At 38.3% G+C, this 13,445-nt stretch overlaps 1 protein-coding gene across 4 annotated transcripts in view; it reads right to left on the bottom strand.

Moving 5' to 3' along the window:
* Positions 1-581: 581 nt before the first annotated feature.
* MTRF1 (mitochondrial translation release factor 1) overlaps positions 582-13,445 on the bottom strand; it is a 47,247-nt gene continuing 34,383 nt past the window's right edge. For 3 of the 4 annotated variants that reach the window (XM_082675915.1, XM_082675914.1, XM_082675912.1), the window contains 3 exons: positions 8,539-8,675; positions 5,449-5,547; positions 582-940 (listed from right to left, as the gene is read on the bottom strand). In XM_082675915.1, the coding sequence (XP_082532041.1) occupies positions 827-940; positions 5,449-5,547; positions 8,539-8,675 (350 nt within the window). In that variant the 3' untranslated portion in view covers positions 582-826. Of the gene's footprint in view, positions 941-1,279; positions 1,402-5,448; positions 5,548-8,538; positions 8,676-13,445 lie in introns of those variants that run through there. The other variant, XM_082675913.1, reaches the window with a different exon arrangement.

Consider the following 13,445-nt stretch of genomic DNA (forward strand, 5'->3'; position numbering starts at 1 on the left):
TGACTTGTAGTTTGTACACTACAGAGTTCACTCAGCTCTCCAAGAGCTCTACCATCTATATCCTAGAGATGCTCACAGTTAGCAACTCATATTCTTCACAACTTTTATTTACTTTTTTATTTAAAAGTAGCAGGTTAGGGCTTCCCTGGTGGTGCAGTGGTTGAGAGTCCACCTGCCGATGCAGGGGACACGGGTTCATGCCCCGGTCTGGGAAGATCCCACATGCCGCGGAGCGGCTGGGCCCGTAAGCCATGGCCGCTGAGCCTGCGTGTCCGGAGCCTGTGCTCCGCAACGGGAGAGGCCGCAAGAGTGAGAGGCCTGCGTACCGCAAAAAAAAAAAAAAAAAAAAAAATCAAAAATAAAAGTAGCAGTTTAAGTCCTAACTTTAACATGATTAATAGTACTTTGTCTTTAAATCGGAGTTTACAAACAAGTTTCTAAATTTATATCACTAAATTTTACCACGGGCAAAGTCCTGAAGTAACAGATGTGAAATGTGTCTAAATTAATTTATAGATGGTTAAAAGAAAAGGCATATAAAGAGAACAAGTGATCTGTCCTACATCACACAGTCAATTCTCAATACTTTATTTCTCTTTTCAACAATGCATGCTTTGTTTCTACTTGAAGAGCTGGATTGTACTTTACAGGAAACCTAAAATAAACTTAGGTCAAGAAATGTGACTAGATTCATTAAAAAATATTTTTGTGAGTACCATGTATTTTTAGCTGCTCTTTATCAACTTTCATAAAGATTTCCCTACCTCGGTCTGCTTCTTGACATAGGTCCATTTCATTTATATAATAATAAATTATAAATCAGTATTTATTTTGCTGATTTAAGATTTTCATCCAAAAATTCATTAATGGTTTCTTCATCCGCTGATTGAAGCAATCTCTGAATTAGCTGATCCAGGCACTTCTCCCCACATAAAAATTCCTGGTGAAAGAGAGTTACTATGAAAACCTGATTACTAGAAATAAAGGAGAAACAAAACAAAGAATTAAGCATATATTTATTTCATTTCTTTAAAGTTATTATTTAATAGCAACAAAAGATTGCTAATCTACAATATAATGAACACAATTGCTAACTTGGGAGGATCCCTAGTTAATTTTGCCTTTTTATGTAAAACGTGAATCCAAAAGAGTAAATGGAATTAAACTCTTACTTAAATTGTTTAAATTAGCATTTTTAAATTAGCCAACCATCCAAATTCAAATTATTTAATCCGTAAGTGGTTTATAATAGCTCTGTTTTTTCTTAAATTAGAAATACAGCGGTTTTAATATCTACAAGTCCTGTGTAATTGAAAAATATTTATACTGAAATATTTCGGGGACAAGTGTCTTGAGGTTTGCAACTTGCTTTCCAATGTTTCAGTAGCAACACAGGTGTATCTATAGAGAGAAAAGGGAAGTGGAGGAGAAAGAGAAGGCAAACATAACAAAATGTTCACAACTGTTGCATCTAGGTATAGGGTATATATATATATATGGACTAGTCTTTAAACATGCGTGCTTAACATTTCAAGATGAAAAATTGAGGAAAAAACCTCTCTCATGTTAACCTCCAAATAATTCCATTGGGTGGAAACTGTTTCAGTTAAGACTTCCCTGCAGTCTTCCCTGAGGCTTCTCTCTGAGAAACGAGTAAAATAATGACTTCAAGTACCTTTCTTGTGTTATAAAGGTTCTGTGTAATAGAGTTGTTGGGATTAGTGAATTAGCACAGCCTCCTATTTTGGAAATGCTAAAAATCCAGACATTGGCTTAACAGAAATATTTTAATGTTGGCATCTGGAACATAGAACATTTGAAGTTTAGATGTAGGCATGAACTAATCTTATATTTAGTCTTTCTTGAATGGTCTTGAAGTTAAATTTCAGGTTAAGTGTACACATTTCTCTTTCAAATTAAACTGTAGGGGAAAAGATATGCCTTACTATCTTTGTATTCCACAAAACACCAGCATATAGTAAGATGTCGATTAAACTTTAAAATTAAACAGAAAGCAAGAGCACTATGATGAAATTTTAAAATTAAGATTTATACCACTTTGAACATAATATGAAAATTGCTTTTAAAATTAGTGTGCCTGTAAGCTCAAATTATTATGATATTGCCAATGTGACTTCACCATCTGGAAGTTATGTTAAAAGGATTATTACTCTTATTGGTAATCACATCACATTTAGAGCTCAGTTGGATTAACCAGAGTGCTAGTGATACAAAGATCAAAGATGAAGGAGCTGGGGTTTCCCTGGTGGCGCAGTGGTTAAGAATCCACCTGCCAATGCAGGGGATACGGGTTCTATCCCTGGTCCAGGAAGATCCCACATGCCGCAGAGCAACTAAGCCCGTGCACCACAACTACTGAGCCAGCGCTCTAGAGCCCACGAGCCACAACTACTGAGCCTGCATGCTACAACTACTGAAGCCCGCGTGTCTAGGGCCTGTGCTCTGCAACAAAAGAAGCCACTCCAAAGAGAAGCCCATGCACAGCAATGAAGAGTAGCCCCCGCTTGCCACAGCTAGAGAAAGCCCACGCACAGCAATGAAGACCCAATGCAGCCAAAAATTTTAAAAAATATATGAAGGAGCTGTAGCTCCCAGCTTTCAGAAGCTCACAATCTACTGGGACACCTAGGTAATACATAAGCTTAATACAGTGCAAGAAATTAAAAAATAAAGGAAGAAAAATTTGAATTAGGTCTGAATAGTATAGAATAGTATAGAATAGTATTTCTCCAAATAGAGACAAACAGAGCATTTCAGTCAAAAGAATGAATATGAAGAAAGGTATGGCAACAAAATACATTGAAAGCCCAGGACAAGGGTAAATTTCCAGTGTAACTGGAATACAGGGCGGGAGATAGGCTGATGCTAAGGAATCTGCACAAGAACTTTGGGAAACAGAATAAAAATACAAAACAATATATTACATGGTAGTCTGTGCTTATTATCTACATAAACACAAATACAAGTAAAATTAGCTACAAGGGAATTCATAATAAGCATACTGAGTGACCTCAGAGAACCCAAGGGCAGGAATGTACAGGGCTGCTGCCACCACCCTGGGAATGAAGCTGGGCCTCAGGAATAAATGAACGTGGGGATTTATATCATCAGGATTCTTTGCATCCAGTTCTCCCATTTTTGCTCCTTTCAATATATCAGCTTCATTCTTCTCTCACTGAAGACTGCTTTCTCCCCATGGCTGGAAATGTGGCTTCTAACCTCTTGTAAGCTTTACATATTTCAGCTTCATCCACCAAGAGAATGAGCATCTTTGTCTCTAGTTTAAAAATCCTGGGAAGAAACTCATTGACTGGGGCTTGTTTGGATTTCCCCCCCACAACAAATCAATTACCGTCTTGGGTCAAAATCATGATCATGTAGGAACATAGCTCTGTCAGGAACTATGTGGACGCAGTAGGGAGAAGGCCAGGTATTACGTTATTAATATGTAATACGTCATTAACGTATTACTGTCAGTGATCCCGACGACATGGGATTTAGTTAGGTGAATGTTCAAACCAAACTGACAGAGTAGGGAGAAGGCCAGGTTCTAGAATAAGGGAGGAGAGCTGAGCAGAGTCCCACAGGCACCCACTTTCTTTCCTCTCCACTCCTTCCATTCTGTCCTGTGGTGGCTGCCCTGGAGTTAAGGCCTTCAACACTTTTCCTGCCTCATCTGCAACTCTTCAGTTCCTAAATTATTCAGTCTGACTAGTCTCTTTCCTGTCCTGCATACAGATTTTAACGTTTCACTGCAACATTTTTTTATACCATTTTCAAACTTTTTCCCTTCACTAATATGGAGCACTTTCTTTCTTTCCAATAAGTTGATCAGTGATTTGTACAGCATACCGATATGACTGTCCTTACTCTTTCTGAGTCTGGCATGCTAGTTTAGTTAGTAATAACGTGTTAGTATTTAGGCCAACGTCAGATATTTTATAACTATAAAAGCCAGTTAATCTGCCTCTGTTTCATGACTGAATACTATGCTGAGCACCTATGTGCTCTTCTGAAAAGTATTACTGGTCATGAGAATGTGGCTGTCTCATGGAAAACCATCACCACTACGAGAAAAACAACTGAAAGACTATGGTGTAATTAGAACAGTATGGCCAAACATGTTTGGTTATTACTGTGTGTTTCCTGAGGAAAGGGAAGCTACTAAATATTTTCTTTTTCAACAAGGCTATGATGTTCTTAGGCAAGACAGCTTTAAATTGCTGCAAAGACAGAGGAAGTGGCATAAGATACACAGAAATTTCTAAGTATGTTAAAAACACTGATATTTCCTCTGTAAAACTAGGACTTTACTTTTGTGTACAGAATGAGACAGAATCAAGTGAAAGAAGCCCGAGGTATCACACAGCACCAAGGACAAGGATCAAAACCTTCTACCTTCTGCCTTATCCACACAGTCTTTATGGGAACCAGTTCACTTTCCCCTTCAATGGAAGGAAAAATAATTTTTCTGTGCTTCATCATTAATGTATGACTGTCAGTGATCCCAACGACATGGGATTTAGTTAGGTGAATGTTCAAACCAAACTGACAGGGTCTTTCCCCCCCCAACAGAATCATTGTAACACCTGAATAGAATGACACACATTGTGGTAGGCAGAATTCTAAGATGGCTCCTGGTGTACACACCTGGCAAAATTCCCTCCCTTAAGTGCAGGCAGAGCTGTGAATATGCTGGACTATCACTCCAGTGATTAGATGGCTAATTAGTTGACTCTGAGTTAATCAAAAGGAATAGTATCCAGGTAGGCCTGACCTAAACAGGTGAGCCCTTAAAAAGGCCATTCCTGTAAGAGATGCAATGGGATAGGGCACACGAAGGGGACTAGACAGCAAGCAACTGTGGTCAGTCTTTGGGAGCTGAGAGCAGCACCCAGCTGACGACCAGCAAGAAAATGGAGGCTTCACTCCTACAACTCAAGGAAATGGAATACTGCCGACAACCACCTGAGCTTGGAAGAGGACTCCAAGCTCTGGGAAAGCATGCAGCCTGGCCAGCCCCTTTCAGCTTTGGGAGACCCAGAGCAGAGAACTCAGCTCTGTCGTGCCTGGCTTTCTGACCTACAGTAACTGTGAGACAATAAATAGGCATTACTTTAAGCCACTAAATTTGCAGTAATTTGGTAGTCGGTAATAGAAAACTGATAGACATGTACTGAAAATACATTAAAACATTGTGATTACATAACAAAGAATTTGGAATTTAAAAGATAGCTGTTTCATACTGGCATAAAGACCATATTTCTTACTAGCAAACTAATAAAAATGTTCACAAATTTGGGGTACTAATATAATCTATCTCAATGCTTTTAAATTACGTGGTGATATTTCAGAGATTACTCTCTAGAATTCGACTATACTTTCTTTGAAAATCAAAGGCACATAAAGCATACTCATTCGTATTACCTTAATATTACGAACTTCATATGCTATCCTGTGGTCAGTGACTCTATCCTGGGTGAAATTATATGTCCGAATTCTCTCTGACTGGGCTCTTGTTCCCACCTGTGTCATAACAAAAAGCAATTCATATTTTAACTTTATAATTACTTTTATTACAACAGAAACAGTGCTTGTAAATGACTTTTCTATTTTAACAGTTTAAATCTTTTCTAAATCCATATACACAAAGTGACAAGGAATAAGAATGGGCAGAACTTATTAAGACTACAGGTCTGTAAAGCTCAGTTATAAGAATTAACATCTCTTTGGTACCTCAAACTCCAAATATTTAAAACCAAATTATCTTTCTACCTCAGTCAGTTCTTCCTGCTGGTTTCTATAAATGACCCTACAATGATGTTCCCTTTGATCTAAGTAGGAAACCTGACATCCTACACTTTAACAAACATTTCATGGTAGCTTACTATCTGCCAGGCTGTGATATAGACCGTGAAAGGAACTTCAGCTCATCCCGTTCTCTAACTGCCCAATTCCAGTGGTTTCAAGGGTCTTTTATTCTATCCTGCCCTTTCCATTTCTACTGTCTATCATTCAAGGGCTCATGACTTCCATTACACTCCTGTAAAAATCTCCTGATTAATCTTCCATTTCTCTGCTTACATTGTGGTGCCCTGCTTAGCTTTCCTAAAGCCCAGCTTTCTGATACATTTCCTTCTTTGGCTCCTTCCTGTCTACTAGGCAGACACAACGCAACTCAGTATTCAAGGTACTTCACAATATGGCCAACTTTCTCAACATTATTTCTGAAAATTATATGAACCTCTATAATGCCACTTATTATACCATATCATAATTATGTGCAAGTCTGTTAACTCTGCTTAAACCTCATCTCAAGGGGTGCCCTTCCTTAACACTCTCCTACCATCTCTGTCTTTCCTGGTCCCAATGTGAAATATGTTATCTTCCTCCTTCAAAACCCCATGCACTTGGAATCTTCTTCACCGCACACCAGTTTGCCTTTTCCTATGGTTATTTGTATTCTTAGTCTGCTCATCTGCCCTCCCTCCCCCCACATACAATGCACACAACACCCTCTCTCACTCACTTTCACTTATTATTTTATTTTTTATTATTTTTTAACCTTTTTTTGAATTTTATTTATTTTTATACAGCAGGTTCTTATTAGTTATCTATTTCACTTTTTATTTTAAAATTTATTTTATTATTTATTTTCATCGAAGCATAGTTGCTACAATATTATATAAGTTACAGGTATCTCACTTTCACTTTTTAAGATAAAAGAAAAAGATTGCTATAACTTACTTTCTAAAGCAAACAATATGAAACTGAAGTCCTAAGTATGGCTGATCACCAGGGGAATGTTTTTAAATGAAAGATTCCAAAACCTAACCTAAGATATACTGAATCATGGATTATGTATTTTTAAAACAGTCCCCAGGCCATCCATTCTGCAACCAGCCAGGTTTGGAAACTACTATCCCAAGGCACCACAGTTATGCCTAGGATCCCACCCAGATCAATTATATCAGAATCTCTGGGGATGGGGCCTAGACATCTACAAAGCTCTCTAGGTGGTAAGTGGAACCAGGGTTGAGAACCTGGCATAATGCCTTCCATATAAAAGCTACTGTATATATTAGCTGAAGAAAAACTCCTAAGTGTCAGAAATATCTACTAAAAAATTTCACACAGATGGACAAGTTAATTGAGAGACACGGAGGTCATTTCTGCCCTTTCAAACCAGACCACTAAAGACGACACACATGCCCACAATCTACATAAGGCCGATCTTGAATACTTACTTTGAAAATTACTGTGTGAAACATCTGATGCCAAAATGTCAAACAGCAAGTAAAACCCGATGTCGTTTATTAAATCAAATGTGGCAGAGCTGACAGTATTTATGTTATCACTTAGCTGCCAAGAAGTAATGCTTTGTAAATGAGCATTCCTGTCTGCAAACGTGTATACTGATGCTGTGCCACAGGCTGCGATTACCACAGATAGAGGCTTAATACATTATTTATCCTGTCACTTTTACTACTTGCAAGTTAGAATGTGGGTAAGGGAAACAAGAAGGGCAAAAGTGTGAAGGACTAGGACATCTAGGTGAAAAGAATAATTAATGTTTAGTTTTATACAATTAATTTTCCTAACAGGCTGCAAAAATTTTCCAAATTTACCGTAGTTTAACTACCTGCAAATAACACAAAAGCACAGTTATTTCTGGGTTCCACTGTCTCTTCCAATTTCTCTCAAAGAAAAAGTTTACCTTTTTAGAGTTTAAAATCATACAACCCTTTGTTTACTTAAGACAATGACATTTATTCATTTTGCTTAAAACTTATCTATTTATATATTTGTATAAATAATAATACAAATGTATATAGTACAAAATTCAAAAAGTACAAAAGGGTATATAGCAAAAAATTAATCTCTCTTCTACTCCTGGTTCCCAGACTGTATCAGAAGCAGCAGTATTACCAGTTTTTTGCAGTGCCATATATTTTTGATCCCACATAAAGTTATACAATAACAGGGACTTCCCTGGTGGCGCAGTGGATAAGACTCCACGCTCCCAATGCAGGAGGCCTGGGTTTGATCCCTGGTCAGGGAACTAGATCCCACATGCATGCCACAACTAAGGAGCCTGCCTGCCGCAACTAAGACCTGGTGCAACCAAAAAAATAATTTTTTTTTAATGTAGGAAAAAAAATAGTTATACAATAATAAAAGCATAGGTTTTTAAATTAAAAATCTGAAAAATCTCTTAATTTCCAGAGAATTGTCTTTTACACTAATTTCTTTTAAAGACAATTATGATCTAAAACTGGAGGGAAACAACTGGGAAACAATTTTTAGTTTACACATATATCCTCTACTTATTTCCAAACTGGCATGTCCAACTTTAGCCATAACCAGTCAGTCTTAAATTATTACTATTTACAAATGAGCATGTTTTCCTGTGCTCTAAGATATTTCCATTCTATTAAGAATATTTACTCCATTTTCTGCATAAAATGATGGCTTTCTGTACAGAGGCATTAAGTTATTTCACTCAATAAATCTTACCTGCAGTTTTCTCACACTCTGTTGTTGACACTTGTCTTTCTCAATAATCTGCTGGTAGAGTCTAGCTCTCAACACACGCAAAGCTATTTCTTTATTTTTTATCTGTGATCGTTCTTGTTGGCATTCTACTACAAGTCCTGAAAAATAACAGGGATCAGAGATAAACTGGAGCCTCCACAAATCAAATTAGAATAGAAATGACGTGTCGATTATATCACAATAAAACTGATAAAAAAGATAGAACTGAGGAACATGTTAAAGGGGGAAAGGTTAATCAGGAAAAGGATGAAAAACATTTTAGATTTAGCACACTCCAGAAACTATTCCTGGGTCATGATGGTAATTGCTTAGATAGCTCTTTAGATTCTGATGTCTAAATGAGGTATTTCAGATGAGAAGGGTATATTGTACAGTACAGGGAAATACAGCCATTATTTTGTAATAACTTTAAAGGGAATATAATCTGTAAAGGTATTGAATCACTATGTTGTACACCTGAAACTAATACAATATTGTAAAAACCGACTATACTTCAAGTAAAAAAATAACAGAGGGCTTCCCTGGTGGCGCAGTGGTTGAGAGTCCGCCTGCCGATGCAGGGGACGCGGGTTCGTGCCCTGGTCCGGGAAGATCCCACGTGCCGCGGAGCGGCTGGGCCCGTGAGCCATTGGCCGCTGGGCCTGTGCGTCCGGAGCCTGTGCTCCGCAACGGGAGAGGCCACAACAGTGAGAGGCCCACGTACTTCAAAAAAAAAAAAAAAACCAAAAAATAATAATAATGATAACAGAAAACAGGAAAAAGAAAAAAAGACTTTATATATAGAAACCAATAAAAAGAAACTACCCAAACTCTTTAAAAGGAAGAGTTTATAGTGAACGTTTCTTAGTTGTCTTGGTTCTAAATCTAGCTAATCAACATATCTAACTGCACATGTTTTGGTTAGTCGACTTCTGGATTTGGGTGGGTTTGACTCACTGTGTAGCCCAGTTACCAGCCCAAATCTAGCCCCGAAATGGTGACTCTTGAGACTTCAGGCTGTGTTCTTAACTTTGCAGCTACCACTCTGAAGGTCTATATCCAATCCTGCTCCCAGGTACACTAGAGGTGAAAGGTACTTTCCTTTCTGCATCACAAAAACCAAAAGCACTCTTAGCTTAGGCCAGTTGCACTGATAAGGCAGTAACTATTTTGCTGGAGATTTTTAAAAGTTCTATAAAATTCTACTCTTCAAACTATGTTTTCACCCTGTCTAAATAAGCTACAATCACACCTGCTAATAACTTTAAGCAGGCTTCGCCCTTATTGGTTCAATGTTATTTCTTGACTGCTCTATTGCAGCCACGCATTTGGGCTGGGGCACCAGCTTGCTCACGTCTTCCAAGCACTTGCCTGGAGCTCTCTTAAATCAGGAATCCTTTTTTTCAGCACCCAAAGGAATATGAAAGTTTCCATTTCAAGATAACCAGACAGTCATGAGATCTGTTCCAAATTCCTCTTATTAGCTGACCCATACTGACTTTGTCTATATACCTGCACTGTTCTCATCCAGTGGCTCAAGCCAGACCTTTTCTTACTCACCAGCTCAGTAATTCCTGAGGGAACCACTTCATTATCTATTTTAATACATTTTCTGTAGAGGAGTATTTAATCGTTAAATACTCCCTCAGGAATAGAGGACTGAGGGGAGGGGTAGAATATGTTGAAACAAGGTGCTGGAGTTGTTAAAAAAAAATTATAAAAGGGCTTTGAAAAAAAGGTTTGTGGGTAAGACTTAAGTCCTCTTTAGGTCCAAGAACCACATCTAAGTAGGTAAAAAATTGGCCCAAGGTAGTCTGGCAATATAAGCATCAGTCACTTTTGCAAAGTTAGTAATTTATGGCTGACCAGGGTGTAAAGTTTTTTTTTTTCTTTTTGAATAAGACACCATCTATGCTCTCAAGGTGCCTTTATTTTATTTTACTTTTTAAATTCACTTATTTATTTATTTTTATTTTTGGCTGCATTGGGTCTTAGTCGCGGCACGCGGGCTCTCTAGTTGAGGCACGTGGGAGCTCTATTTGTGGTGCGTGGGCTTAGTTGCCCCCACAGCCTGTGGGATCTTAGTTCCCCAACCAGGGATCGAACCCGAGTCCCTTGCATTGGAAGGCGGATTCTTAACCACTTGACCACCAGGGATGTCCCCAGGGTGGTTTTATAATCCTCTAATGTTTTAAAGTATTTTAGTTCATTTTTTTCAGAAATTTGGTCACCTTTTACTTTGTTTTTAATTTTTAATTCATCTTAAGCTAATTATTACTGTTTATAATACAGAATACAGGATTTAGGTAAAACACACTAAGTATTCAACAACTTGTGGATTTCTTAAGTAAATTATGGTAAGCTACAAACATTATAACTTCACTTTTGGTGAGAAAGGATATATTTATATATGCATAGAAAAGAATCTGAAAGGATATACACCAAAGATACATACCAACAATGGTTGTTGGGGATTGTTTTAGATGTTTTCTGTTATTTTGCTCATGTATATAATTCTAGGTTTTTACAGTTTCTTATAGAAGGAAAGTCAATAAAGAACTTTAGGGGCTTCCCTGGTGGTGCAGTGGTTGAGAATCCGCCTGCCAATGCAGGGGACATGGGTTCAAGTCCTGGTCCGGGAAGATCCCACATGCCATGGAGCAACTAAGCCCGTGCGCCACAACTACTGAGCCTGCTCTCTAGAGCCTGTGAGACACAACTACTGAAGCCCGCATGCCTAGAGCCCATGCTCTGCAACAAGAGAAGCCACCGTAATGAGAAGCCCACGCACCACAAAAAAGAGTAGCCCCAACTCGACACAACTAAAGAAAGCCAGTGCGCAGCAACGAAGACCCAACACAGCCAAAAATAAATAAATAAATAAATCTATAAAAAAAAAAAACAACTTTAGAACACACCCTCTCACCGTCCACAAAAATAAACTCAAAATGGCTTAAAGACTTAAATGTAAGACATGACAGCATAAAACTCCTAGAAGAGATCATAGGCAAAACATTCTGACATAAATCCTACCAATGTTTTCTTAGGTCAGTCTCCCAAGGCAATAGAAATAAAAGCAAAAATAAACAAATGGGATCTAATCAAACTTACAAGCGTCTATACAGCAAAGAAAACCATAAACAAGACAAAAAGACAACCCTCAGAATGGGAGAAAATATTTGTAAATGATGAGACGGATAAGGGCTTAATTTCCAAAATATACAAACAGTTCATGCAACTCAGTAACAAAAAAACAAACAACCCAGTCGAAAAATGGGCAGAAGATCTAAACAGACATTTCTCTAAAGAAGACATACAGATGGCCAATAGGCAAATGAAAAGATGCCCATCATTGCTAACTATTAGAGAAATGAAACTCAAAACTACAAAAACGACCTCACACTGGTCAGAATGGCCATCATTAAAAAGTGTCTACAAATAATAAATGTCAGAGAATGTGTGGAAAAAAGGGAATCCTCCTACATTGTTGGTGGGAATGTAAGTTGGTATAGCCATTATGGAAAACAGTATGGAGGTTCCTCAGAAAAGTAAAAATAGAGTTGTTATATGACCCAGCAATCCCATTCCTGGGCATATACCCAGACAAAACTATAATTCGAAAAGATCCATGCAACCCTATGTTTATTTGCACTATTTACAATAGCCAAGACATGGAAACAACCTAAATGTCCATCAACAGATAAATGGATAAAGAAGATGTGGTGCATGTATACAATGGAATATTACTCAGCCATAAAAAGAGTGAATAATGCCATTTGCAGCAACGTGGATGGACCCAGAAATTATCATACTAAGTGAAGTCAGAAACAGAAAGACAAATACCATATGATATCACTTATATGGGGAATCTAAAATACGACACAGGGCTTCCCTGGTGGCGCAGTGGTTAAGAATCCACCTGCCAATGCAGGGGACATGGGTTCAAGTCCTGATCCGGGAAGATCCCACATGCCACGGAGCAACTAAGCCCGTGAACCACAACTACTGAGCCTGCGCTCTAGAGCCTGCGCGCCACAACTACTGAAGCCCGCATGCCTAGAGCCCGTGCCCGCAACAACAGAAGCCACCGCAATGAGAAGCTCACGCACTGCAATGAAGAGTAGCCCCCGCTTGCCGTAACTAGAGAAAGCCCACACACAGCAACCAAGACCCAACGCAGCCAAAAATAAATAAATAAGATAAATAGATTTATACATAAAAAAAGAAAGCCGAGGTGATTTACAAAAAAAAAAAAAAAGACACAAATGAACATATCTACAAAACAGAAACAGACTGACAGACATAGAGAACAGACCTGTGGTTGCCAAGTGGGTGGTGGCGTGGGAGGAGGGAAGGATGGCGAGTGTGGGATTAGCAGATGCAAACTAGTATATACAGGATGGGTAAACAACAAGGTCCTACTATATAGTACAGGGAACTATATTCAATATCCTGTGATAAGCCATAATGGAAAAGAATACGAAAAAAGAACGCATATATCTATAAATGAGTCACTTTGCTGTACAGCAGAAATTAACACATTGTAAATCAACTATACTTCAATAACATTTTTTTATAAATTGCACTGAAACAACAAGAACAGGAACACAAACTCCATCTGAAATAAAATGAGATGATGAGTGTAGTCTCCAAACACAATATATAAAGACAAAGTGGATGGATTGCTGTACACCTAAAACATTGTTAATCAGCTATACTTCAATTTAAAATTATTTATTTATTAATTAAAGAAAAAAAAGAAAAAGAGGCTGGAAGAATGGCAAATGACTCAGCAGAGAGGAGGAAGGTGAAGTCGAACCCCCTGTCGAGGGAGATGCTGACCAGAACCAAGCCCATCTGCCTGCTGAGGGCCAGACAGGCTCTGGCAT

The sequence above is a fragment of the Grampus griseus genome, assembly GCF_964374135.1.
Source record: "Grampus griseus genome assembly, chromosome: 18".
Taxonomy (NCBI): Eukaryota; Metazoa; Chordata; class Mammalia; order Artiodactyla; family Delphinidae; genus Grampus; species Grampus griseus.